This window comes from Equus asinus, chromosome 8 (genome assembly GCF_041296235.1).
Source record: "Equus asinus isolate D_3611 breed Donkey chromosome 8, EquAss-T2T_v2, whole genome shotgun sequence".
NCBI classification, from domain to species: domain Eukaryota; kingdom Metazoa; phylum Chordata; class Mammalia; order Perissodactyla; family Equidae; genus Equus; species Equus asinus.
In genome coordinates, this window is record NC_091797.1 from 36018359 (window position 1) to 36031501 (window position 13143).

The 13143-nt window shown below is 38.4% G+C and overlaps 1 protein-coding gene across 1 annotated transcript; it reads left to right on the forward strand.

The window, feature by feature from the left end:
* Positions 1-10493: 10493 nt before the first annotated feature.
* On the forward strand, positions 10494-11441 carry LOC106848206 (olfactory receptor 11A1-like). Its single transcript, XM_014867949.3, has one exon. It carries the CDS (start codon positions 10494-10496, stop codon positions 11439-11441), a length of 948 nt encoding a protein of 315 aa, XP_014723435.3.
* The last annotated feature ends 1702 nt before the right edge of the window (positions 11442-13143 follow it).

A 13143-nucleotide genomic window follows, 5' to 3' on the forward strand; every position in this document is an offset into this window, starting at 1 on the left:
ACTATAACTCATGACTGAAACAAGCTTATCTAACACATGGACTTTCTCTGTAAATCACATCTCAGCCTTTTTCCACTTGGGAACATTAGGCAGCAGTTCAGCAGTACACTTGGTGACCATTTTAAACTGAAATTACCTAAATTAAAAAAAAAACAAATTACAAAACCGTGGCACTGAATATGCCATGAAAAGGACACTTGTTTACAGTATGAGAGCTCAAACAAGAAGGCAGAGCTTCTTTTGTTCAACTTCAGCTGGGGACAAGCCCATCACCTGACAAATTTTTCTGTCTGAACATGCTCATGTCCATGCATGACTGGGAAAGTGCTGTGAATATTGATTTTTGGGATACAAACAAATTTTAGAGAGTAGGTCATTTCACAAATACTAAATCCACAAATAATGAGGAGCGACTCCCTTCTATCTTCTCTACTGATGTGATCTCTGGTATTTTCTTTCTGTTTGATATTGTTTAATATATTTCACAAGGCCAAGGATTATAAATCAAATAATCATTTTTTGTTCATTCGTTCATCCATTTATTCATTTCTATTTACTCTTTCACTAACCACTTATGAAACAGCTACAATGTACTTGGTAAACAAAGATGAATAAGATATACTACCTCTCCTGGATATTATTTATTTCTAGCTTATCGTCTAGGGAAGAAAAAACTAAATGGCAGGACTCTGTAAATCTCTAATAGAAACCACAAAAACCCATGATTTATCTTGGTAAAATGTGGCTTGATTTAATACCAACTCTTTTGTATGAAAGTGAAATTGCTAATCCTCAAGAAACTTTGCAGATATGAAATAAAACAATATTTCGAGTTAGGTTGTTACTTGTCTTTTTGAGGCCACAGGTCCAGAGCACAATCCCATGTTAGGTTACTGTTGTTAAAGATTCCTTGGATGCAAGTTGCCTGTGATGCCAGGGTGGGATTAGGGAATTATAACTAGATAACCTTACTGGGCTCTGGCTTGTGAAATATCCTAGCAACATGAAGGACTTGTGGGATAGTGCGCTTTCTTTTCCAAGTGGAATTACTGATGCAAAGTGGGGGTATATATGTGACCAAACCCCCAATGATATTAGCGGTTACCAAACTTGATCCTGAGGTTAGTTCCTCTGAAGTGTTCCATAATCCATTCTGAGAGTTTACGAGATGTGTTCAAGAATCAATTCCTATGGTCCTCCCTCTCCAGTGTCCTCATCATGCCTTTATGATTCTTCTCTGTGAGAATGCTGACTGCCTCCCTTTTCTTAGTATCCTCTGCAGAGATTGACATCACTTTCCCTACCTTGGCTGTGGGGTAGGTCACTGCCGTCCTGTGTACTAGTTTTTCATAAGCAAAGAAACAGACTATCCCAGAATTCCCCTCAGTGCTACTTAAATCGAGTTGTAGCTTATAGGAGAATCTACCGTAGGGTTAGCTTAATGGGATGTAAATATATTACAGGTAAGTATTTTCTATCATACTGTCCCACATGTATTTCAATTTCCTTGCCCGTGATAATTTTTCTGGCCAAGGATATACCACATCTCATCCAGAACTGCTCATGACTTTTTCACATCTTTCAGTTTAGGCCATTCAGACCCCAGGACACCAAGGGAGGTGGAAATATCATGTTAATATAACATCTACTTTTGGAGGCCTTATTCTCTGGCCCAGGCTTAATCTCTTATCAGGATGATTAACAATACAAACGCTTACAGCCCACAAATGATCTTGCTTCCAACCATGAGATTGTGGTCTGGACCTGTGGCCTCAATAAGACAAGAAAAAACGTTTGTCAAATACCTCTCAAGGTTAAGATTATTCAGACTTTCCAAGGGAACCTTGATTCCCCTCTGAAGTGGTGTTTCTCTATTGGTTTCCTACTTGGAGCAGATGTGCTCCGTGCTAGGATCCAAATTGTTTTGTTCACTATGATTAATGTCCTTTATATCAACCACAAAAATTGCTTTGAGAAATAAAATTAAACAGCATATGTGAAATTGATGGGAGAGTATAAAATACTCAAGACATGCTGAATTCTCCAAACCAGACTCTGACAATGAGACTCCTCATCAGTTTGTGTTTTGCTGAGGTAAGTTGGAGCCCATGACTGAAAACACAAGAAGAAATAAAAAAAGACAAATGGAAGAGGAGATTCAATTTCTCATTGCCTGTCAAGGAAATGTATATTCAAACTTCAATGTGGTGATATTTTTAGACATCAGATTGACAAATATTAAAAGTACATTAAGATATAATGCTGGTAGAAAGTTTGTGGATTTATTTTCATATGCTTTTGAGAATGACAGCTGCCTCTATGGAAAGCAATTTGGCCATATTTATTAAAATTTTAAAAGTGCATATATTTTCAGCCAGGAATCACATGTCTGGAAATTTATCTGCTGAAAGTGAAATAATAGTAGGTAAAGATATATGGAATAGAATGCTTACTGCAATACTGTTTGTCATGAAACACATGGATAATTATCTAAATGTACAGTTTCAGGAAAACATTGAATTCATATTTTTATATTATACATTCAATACAGGTATTAAAAGCAATGTAATAATTATATCAGCCACTATATATGTATATGAGTGTGTATTTGTAAGTGGAGTGTGTATTTGTAAGTGTATATTTCTATTCATGGGGAAAAGTATAGAAGGATATGCAAAGGAATTCTGAACATGCGTTATATGAGGAGGGGCTGGTGGATGAGTGGACAGGTTGTAGGAAAAGAAGAAAAACATATGGAACAGTAAAGAAGAACAGGAGAAAGCCAAATAAGCAAACTAACAAAAGATTCACCAAAATTGTGGCTCTTAATGCCCCTGTGCCATGCCTGATATCATACCATTTATATAAAATTATATATTGTGTATATTTTAATGCAAAAAGACATTTCAGTATATGGAGATCCATATCCACTCCTTTGTAAGTAGTATTACACATCCATGATGTATCTAAATGTATATGCACATTATTAAATGCAAAGAGAAAATTTGATAGTAGCATGTATATTGTGAGCCTGTTTTGGTAAAAACACACATGTCTCTCAAGTCAACCAATTAGACAAGCAGTCAGAGCTAACCCCCTTGTCTATGTGTGTGTGTGTGTGTGTGTGTGTGGTGTACATATGTGTATCATCAGTTGGGTGCAATGTTTGAGGGAAGAAAGAGAGAATATTTTTCTGTTTTAGATACTATTAGTTTATTTGTAATGTTACAATAAGTATGAATATACACACATATATGTTTGTGAGAGGAAAAAAATGCAAGGATTCATACCAGGCTTTTACATTGATTATCCTTGGTGGGTGTGTGTGTGGGGGGGATTATTGGCATAATGATTGGGAGAGATGATAATGCTTTTCTTTTATCTTTTTTCCATTTGTTACAATATGCGTCTATTAAAATTTGATACGTAAAGTAAGAAATTAAGAAAGAAACAGTTTACATGGTACCTGGGAAATAGATAAAAAATTTAAACGGGCAAAATTTTTGCATGGTAAAAAGTTAAAAATATATGCAATGGAAATTATATCTTTCCATGGTCTCAGATCCCCGGTACCCTTACCTAGAATACTGGTGAAGTTGGAATTAAAACTTTGTTGACTATGTACATATAAACATGTGTGAGTGGTTTATTGTTTTTTACGCAAATGAGAACAAACAAAAACACACTGTTTTATACCTTATTTTTTCCATTTAACAAGATATCATGGAGATCATTTGCATGGAAATAATCATGCACATGTTTGTGTAGGTAAAGGAAAAAGTATGTAAAGACAGACACCAACATCTCAACAATGGTTCCATCAGTTGGGTGGAATGTTTGTGGGGAAGAAAGAGAGAATATTCATTTTTCTTTAGGGACTACTATTTTATTTGTATTGTCATGATAAGGTTGAATCATATTTATGATTTAAGCTATTGAATTAAGAAATGTAAGGCGGTCATTTACATTTAGCTGTAGACAGTGGGTCTTACAGTAGTTCAGAGAAGGGAGTTTTCTCTGTTGGTCTGTTAGTCAGGGAGAAAGCGGGAGCTGAAGCAAGCGCCTGAATCAGATGACAGAGAAATGTCTGAACATTTTTTGGGAATGAGAAGTCAATGGATCAGCCTAATTTCTGTGGAGCATTCACAGAAAGGAAGAGTTAGAGACAAGTTATGGGCAGGCATTGGGCCATTGAGGATATTGAAAGGCCATATAACCATTTGGATGTTACTTTGTAACGACATGCCAGCTTCCTTCCCCTTAAAGCAAGCCCAGCACTGGCAAGGCTTTCATGATCTCTATAAAACGCTCCTACCAAGGGTTGTCTCTGTTGAAATAGCTGCCTGGGATGGTGTAGGGGAGGAAGAACATTTCTTGTATCCACTGGGTCCCTCTGGCTGGGCTATGAAATAAATTGACATGAGACAGAATAACAGGAGAAAATCAAACAAAGCTTTATAACATGTATACATGCGAGACACACGAGAAAACTGAGCAACTGGCCAAAATGACAGAGGTTCTCATCTTAAGTACCATCTTCAGCTAAAGACAAAAGAGGATGTTATGGGTAGTAGTTTCAGACTCCAAAGGGGAGGAAGGCAATTCACATGGAAATGGAAAAGAAAATGTTTGGTAAACAAAACTTTGATGAGAGTGGGCTTAGCAAGGATCCTCCCAGTCTACCGGATACTCAGAGTTATCTGTGGTGATGGCTTTTCCTGAGGACAGGCCTTTATCTTACATTTCTTTTAAGAAGTTAGGAGGAAGGTCAAAGTTTCTTTCAAAGTCTTTTGTTGTTACAAATAATCAAGCCAAGGAGACTCATTTTGAGGTGGCCAATTCTGATCCCCCACAGTGGTGAGAGTGCCTAGAGGCTGAAGGGTGGGAAGTGAGGATTGAGAACAGTCTTCTGTGAGGACCACTATTGGTAGTGGTGTCGGGGGATGGAGTTAGGGATGCTGCAGAGAAATTAGGAGAATTTTGAGATGAGTTCTGATAAAGAGACTGGGAATTGGAGGATGAGACGCTTGGTGGAGCATCTTAGTCCTCACGGGGATGGAAAGGTGAATTTCCATATGACTCTCGGTTTCTGCTCCAGTTTTGGTCAAGTCAAAAGTTCAGGAATGTCCTCTGGAAAAACACAAGTGTCTGAGGGGGCCTATATTTCTTGTTTATTTATGGCTGCTCTCCAGGAAATCTGTAATTGGTTCTCAGGAGCCTCTCCCCTCTTGGCAATTGTCAGCCCTCACTTGAGATAAAGGCAAGGACCTACAATGAAAGGTAGTGGTGTGTGTCGGGGGGGGTGGGGTTAGGGATGCTGCAGAGAAGTTAGGAGAATTTTGTGATGAGTTCTGATAAAGAGACTGGGAATTGGAGGATGAGATGCTTGGTGGAGTGTCTTAGTCCTCACGGGGATGGAAAAGTGAATTTCCATATGACTCTCAGTTTCTGCTCCAGTTTTGGTCAAGTCAAAAGTTCAGGAATGTCCTCTGGAAAAAGACAAGTGTCTCAGGGGGCCTATATTTCTTGTTCATTTACGGCTGCTCTCTAGGAAATCTGTAATTGGTTCTCAGGAGCCTCTCCCCTGTTGGCAATTGTCAGCCCTCCCTTGCGATAAAGGCAAGGACCTACAATACAAGGACAGAAGTCTGAGAGCTAGAAAAGGAGATGGAGAGTGGAGGAGAGAATGGTTCTGCGGAGTGGAGGGAAACAAGCTTGACATTTCTAACCAATGTCCTACATTATTTCAGATTGAGTTCAAGGAGGGAGGAAATTGAAGGGAGGAAACTTCAATATTCTAGAGCTTCAGGAAATCTTAGCACATATTCTCCTCTTCACACTTTTTTCTTTAAGATTGCCATTTCAGGTGAGTTTCTTATTTTTGTATAATTCTTTATAGCCTAGTCACAGGCCCTTTAAAAAAGCTATGGAATTGTTCTTTCTAGACTTTTTCCCTCTAATCAGTAACACATTTCATTTAACCCAGACAGTTAAAAAGTCTCTGTTTCAAAGGTATTTAAGGAAATCCCAATATTCCTCTGGAATCGTGATGTTGCTACATCTTCCATTGGACCTTTAAAAAGCCAATTTTCAATATTTCCTGCTGTATCTCAACTTCTTTCCCTTATCTCCTCTCTCCTAGAGATTCAGAACAGTAGACATCCATGAAAATCACTTTAGTTGGAGGATGTTATAGAGTACGACACTCTCACAGCAACAATTTTCATAGCGGGAATCTATCCTCCTCCTTTCTTGTGGGGTAACAGAACTGGGATATGCCTAAATGAAGTTTTTTAAAAAGTTTTTTAGCATATTTTTCTGCTTTATTATAGAGTACGTGCCAGAGAGGATTGAAGAGAGTTAACAGATTAAACATTCAATCTAAATTAAGATTTATTCATGTTTGTTTTTTGTTTATAAAAATAACTTGTTTAGCAGACATTACAAAATATATGAGAATATTTTTTCTCATTTCCAAAGATAAATTAAAATTCAATTTGGTATACTATATTTCTTCAGATGTGTTTTTCTTGGCATCTTCTTTGAATTTCTCTTTCAGAAATGGTGATAGTTTTAATTGAGGGCTTCTTGCTATGACTTTCACCTGTATAGAGTCGAGTCTGTGATTGGGTGTTTTTCAGAAAAGAGGCTGATATTTTGCACTATTTTCATTTCCCTATCAGTTAGGTGAAATTCATCTTGATTTCAAACTCTTCCCATATTTCTTTGAGTCTTCCAACTCTAAATTGAGCTCTTTCCCCTATCCCATGATCCCTTTCTGTTTCTAATGGAGTAATGATCTCTTACTGAGTAAACCCTGTTGTTGCTATGTCTTTCACATTACTCTACAATCTTCATTACCTTCTCTTTACTTTGCTCTTCCTCTCGATTCTCCTGATCCCTTAAAAAATAAGGTTGAGAAGGTGGTCATCTGAAAAGCCAGGATTATGTTATGACATGAAAATACTTGTCGTGTGAGTGAACTTTTAAAACACTCCCAACAAAAATCCGGTTGTGGAGATGGAATACAACTATATTTACAAGAACTCTGCTAGTAGATTCGTTGACCACACACACACATTTATTTAAATTAGGTGTTCAATTTGGGAATAGGTAGTGGAAATTTTTTTGTTTGAGGGTGACTACCTCATGTGCAGGTGGATTATACCACCTTGACCTCACTGAAAACAACTCAATGCCCTGAGCTCTCATATTATTCATATGTCACTCTTTGCTGCCATTCTCATCTAAGCTATTGTTTTCTAACTGCATCCCTTGATAAATCAGCAATTTTTAGCATTGTTCAGCGGCATAACGAAGGCAAATTGTGCCTGGTGATATTGTAATGTCTTTGTTCTATTTCCATGTTGTGTGCGTGTGTGGCTTTGTTTTACCAAGATTGCAGTCTTCGTGGTGCCCTACTGATTGCCACCCAGGGACATATGCCTCTTACTGCTGCCCCTTCTTTGCTCTCTTGCATTTGGAAGTCAATGGAACTTTCTTTCCATTGGTTCCACTACTTGCTCTCACCCTCATTCTGCACTCCCTGAAATAGCCTTTACAGGATAGTTGGAATGAGAGAGATGATACCATTGTCCCTTTGAACAAAGTCATGAAATGGATTGCAGTAGGCACATGTCAGCTTCACAAAAAAACCATGAAACTTGTGTTTGTCCTTGATTCTCTGTGCTCTACTCCTCTCTGGTTTCAGTTAGCTTAAGTGCTGTTGTAGAAAAGAAGGAATACACTTTATTTATGATCTGGGGAATTAATGAGTGGAATCTACAGAAACATAAATATTTGTTCATTATAGGAATAAATAACTAAGAGTCAGTATGATCCAATGTAGGCACTGACTTCCTGAGGAGGTGGAAGTGGTGAGTTGTTTATTACTGGAGGTGTTTTAGCCTGGTTTTCATGCCTACCTCTTCTCCTGGAGAGGAAAGCTGTAGAAAGAATCCAAGCCTCAGATTGAGCTTGGGCCAAAAAAATGATCTAGTAGTTAAAGGAGGTCCATGAAGGAGTGCCAAGTTCATATCACAAGGAAGTACAGATGGGGTATAGGGTAAGGGAACAGCTTCTAGAGACAGAAGTTAGAGGATGGTAATGGAAGCTGTGGGATTTCTAGGTCTGTGAAGTACAGAACCCCTCTCTGATCACTTCACATGAGCTTGGTTATAGGAGTGGTGGTTTTAAACATTAAGTATTTGAGACTTCATCTTTATTAGGACTTTGTTGATATGGTGGATAAATTTTTAATCTCTGTGATAAATAAACTAGCAGTCTGTGGAGGAGATAGTGCAAACAACAAAATAATGAATGATCAATTCAAGGCAGCACACATTTGCACACCAGGTTTCAGTTGTGTGGAGTCATTCCTTGTTTCATTCTTCTTACTTTGGGTTTAGCTTCCTTAAAACTCTCTAAATCCAAGTTGAACCAGGCCACCCTATTGTTTAAAAGCCATCAGATATACCTTGTTGCCAACAGGATAAAGGTCTAGTTCCTTCTGATAGAAAAGGTACCCCCCCCGCCCCCATGCTCTTGTCCTTGCCCACCTCTCTATCCTTATCTTCCACTATTCTTTACCTCAATTCTAATGCTTCTTCAGAAGTGTGTTTCTTTTAATTGCCCTTGGCTGTTTTCCCCTGACACCTCCATCCCCTCCTCACCATCTATGCTGTTTCTTGTCTCAGTATCTATTCATGGTTTTCCTTTTACCTGTAATGGCCTAACCTCCATATTTTCCATTTTCTACAGCAATAATTGACCACTTCAGGATTACTTCCTCTCCGTAATATTTCTTCCAGGTTGAATTCATTAACTCTCTTTCAGTGTATTCCAATTATCGGTTGATTGCCCATTATCTACACAAGATTGTAAACTCCTTAAGAGTATGGACTGGTTTTATTTAGCCTGGTATCGTCAGCACTGGTATATCTTCTATATGCTAGATACTTAGTACATGATTGCTCAAGAAATAGAGGGCTCCATTGGTCAGGGAGGCTTCATGGAGGAGATAGAACCTAAACTGGTCCTTTGAAGATTTCATATTAGCAATAGGTAGGGGAGTGGAAAATGGGATTCTATGCAAAGAACTTCTTTGACCTCAGGCAAAAGTACAAAATAGTATGCAGCGTAAACTCTCCACTCACCTTTGGCCCTCAGCCATCCAGTTTCCATGTTTTAGACAACTGATGTTGTAGTTTATTTGTATTAAAGATAACTTACATTTTATGTGATAATAAATGCAATATATACTTATTAATCTCATAATATAGAAAATAAAATTGTGAAGATTTGGTGTGTATATATATACACATGAAAAAAATCCATATATATCTCTTTTTTTTTTTCTGTAGCTTTTCCCTGTGGTCTTCAACATTTGATGTATTCTCATGTCTCAGTATAAACACAGGCGTCCCTATGGACAGCACATGAGATCTTTCCTGCAGGTACACAGACCCCTTTTTCAATTTTTAAAAGTTGAATTACACGACTTTGCTTTCATATATGTCTCTCCTGCCTGGAATATTCTGCCTACTCTCCTGTCCTTTGCCTGGTCAATTCTTACCCACCCTACGAAACTTATGCAGAAACTACATTCTTTAAGAAGCCTTCCTTTTCTTGGATTCTCACACTCTCTTCCACCCCCAGTCTGGGTTTGGCATCTCTCTGATTCCACAGTACTTACACTTTCCCAGATATTATCCTTTATCACATTTCCACTATAAAATCTTGAATAATTTGATTAAACTATTTTTTAAAGAAGACTATTTTGATAAAGGAGTGAGAAAACTAGAGACCAGAAGGCTGCTCAGAAGGTAACTGTGCTAAGATAGTTGTGAAGAGGTTGTGAGATGAATGGTGGGATAGTGAGGACGGAATATACAAGAATTTTCCAAGGAAATGTTGATGAGATTTCACCGATTAGAGGATGGGGAATGAGAGAAGATATCAAGACAAAGATGACTATGATATAGTGAGTTTGGGAATCAAGGCAGAATTTTCAAGCCACTCACAGTGGAGTTGGTTGTGGTTGGGGAAGATACAGGAGTTTGTTTTTGTTTTTGATCATGCTGATTTTGAGTTGAAGACGGGACATGACTAGCAGGCATTGGGAGGATATTACACAGTTGCACATGAGGAAGGCTATATACAGATTAGGAGGATGGGATTTATTATATCATAGAGATATCAGATTGATCTAATAGGGTACAGGTCTCTGAAGACTGAAATTGTGAGTTTGAATAAACTCTTTTGAGCCTTCAAGAACATGCACAATTAAGGAATGCAGGGAAGGAGAGGAGTTGGAGAAGGAGTAAGCAACTAAAAAAGGGACAGATGACAACTTGTGTAAGTGACTTGTTTTGGAAACTCACTTTTGCCCTTTTCATTGTAGCCCTACTTATCTCAGGCTTGGTGTAGAAGATACAGTGCTGCACTAAAATTTCTCCCTTAATCACTGCCAGGCAGAAACTTGGATGATCCTCATGGAAATTGTCTCCATAAGAAACCAAACTATCACTGAATTTGTCCTCCTTGGTTTCTCTGACGTAGCTGAGCTGCATCTCCTTTTCTTTATTGTGTTCACTCTCATCTACACCTCCATCACCGTAGGGAATATGCTAATCATTGTGGCAGTGGTTAGCTCCCCGAGACTCCACACACCCATGTATTTCTTCCTGGTTAATCTGTCCTTCCTGGAGATCCTCTATACCTCCACAGTGGTGCCAAAAATGTTGGAGGGCTTCTTGCAGGAGGCAGCCATCTCTGTGGCTGGTTGCTTGCTCCAGTTCTTTATCTTTGGTTCTCTAGCCACAACTGAATGCTTCCTGCTGGCTATCATGGCATATGATCGCTACCTGGCAATCTGCTACCCACTCCGCTACCCACTCTTAATGAGACCCAGATGGTGCTTGGGGCTGGTGGTCATAGCCTGGCTCTCTGGCTTCATAGTAGATGGATTGGTTGTGGCCCTGATGGCCCAGCTGAGATTCTGTGGCCCCAATCACATTGACCATTTTTACTGCGACTTCACGCCTTTGATGGACTTGGCTTGCTCAGATCCCAGCATAGCCCAGTTGACAACATTCATTCTCTCTGTGGTCTGCCTCACTGTTCCCTTTGGACTGATTCTCACATCTTATGCACGGATTGTGGTAGCTGTGCTGAGAGTTCCTGCTGGGGCCAGTAGGCGAAAGGCTTTCTCCACATGCTCCTCCCACTTATCAGTAGTGTCCACATTCTATGGAACTCTCATCGTCTTGTACATTGCACCTTCTGCTGTCAACTCCCAGATCCTCTCCAAGGTCTTTGGTCTACTCTACACTGTGTTCACCCCTCTCTTCAATCCTGTGATCTATACCCTGAGGAATAAGGAAGTTCATCAGGCACTATGGAGGCTTCTATACATTAAGCAAACTGAAACACTTAATTGAAGGAGGATGGTGGTGAGGATTTTATTTGGACTTTGCCTATCTCCATTGGGATGTCTGCAGGATAGGTTGGGGAGAAATAACTTCGCTCTATTCTGATGTTTCCCTCTGTGAAATGTTCTGTTGTTATTCTAAAATGGGGATTAAGAGCAACAATTTTCAACTGCCAACAAAAAAATCTTACTTCTATCTTTTATTATTATTTTTTTATTAAACAGGCAATGGATATAATTATAGAAAATAGATAAAAATATGAACATAAAGCAAACCTAGAAATATTGGCTACTTGTATTGTGTGTGTGTGTATGCATAAACATATACTCGCTCATTTATGGACGTTTGTAATCTGGCTTTCCACTGAATATTATGTCTTGATTATCCTTCTATTTCAAGAAGTATGTACTAATTTATTCTTCTGGGCTTTTTAGTATAGTTAAACATGATTTATTTAAATGATCTGCTATTGTGGGAATTTTGGGTTGCATTCAATTCATTCACCAAACAAACACAGTTTATATCCAGATATTCATATAATAAATTCTTGGGAATTGAATTGCCAAGTCTAAGGATATGCATATTAAAAAAATTTAAAGCTGAATTCATTTTATTTATTTATTTTTAACTTTCGTATAAAATTTCAAACATACTCAAAAGTAGAGAGAATATATAAACCCCCAGGTAGCCACCATCTGGCTTCAATACCAACATTTGCCATTCCTGTTTCAACTACCCATAGCTCCTATTTTTAGAGCAAATTCCAAATGTGTAAGTTGTGTAAGTATATATTCCATAGGCAAGTATTTAGTATATTCTCTGACTGATAAAGGCATTTTAAAAAACATGCCAATCCTGCCATTATGATACTTAAGACAATTAACAATGTTTCCTCAATGTCATATAATATATAATCCATGTTCAAATTTCTCCAATTATCTTTCAGTATATTAAAATTAGGACGCAAACAGCGCTCACATAATGTATCTTGTTATATTTCTTAGTGCCTTACTTCAGAGTAGTCCTCTTCCCTTCTTTTTTTTCACATCATTGAGTTATTGAAGAAATCTGGTTATCTGTCCTGTAGAATGTTCCATATTCTAAATTAAACTTATTGCTTATTTATGGTTTTGTTTAACTTCTATTCCGGATCTTGTATTTGTTATAAACTTATTTTCTGTCCAGCTCTTCCTCAGCCCTGCTCAACTTCTAGGGTCTGTTTCATTTGAATCCCGTAGCAGCTTCTCTCTGAAGTCTCAAATGGTCTTTCCCTTTACATGTGCAATCTGACTATCAGTCACAGCTCACAGACCCCTCCCCACCTTCAAATGTATCTTGGGTCTCTACTACACAGAGAGATCTCTCCTCTCTGATGTTCTATCCTACAATTTTCAGTGCTTAGGTGCCCCAAACTTTGAGTTCTGCTTTCTCAGATCAATGGGATTGCCCATCTGTTGACTCACTACCTCAGGAGTTTTCTAGGTAAAATTCAAAACTGGCCCTTGTACACAGGGGACAAAGAGAGACCAATGAAAGAGGCAGACCACTCCACATTGGCAGGTGGCAGTTTTAATAAGCATCAGAATCTACGTATGAGGCTTATCTTGGGTATCCACAAAACAAGTGGAGTCCACACCCACCTGCCAGAATCGTAAAAGCTTATATAGAGGCCTAATGGGGTTCATTCATGTACATAGTCCCAATGGTCTCA

Bases quoted from the DNA above. Each gene is read 5' to 3' on its own strand.
- LOC106848206 (XM_014867949.3), top strand. From the start codon at position 10,494: ATGGAAATTGTCTCCATAAGAAACCAAACTATCACTGAATTTGTCCTC.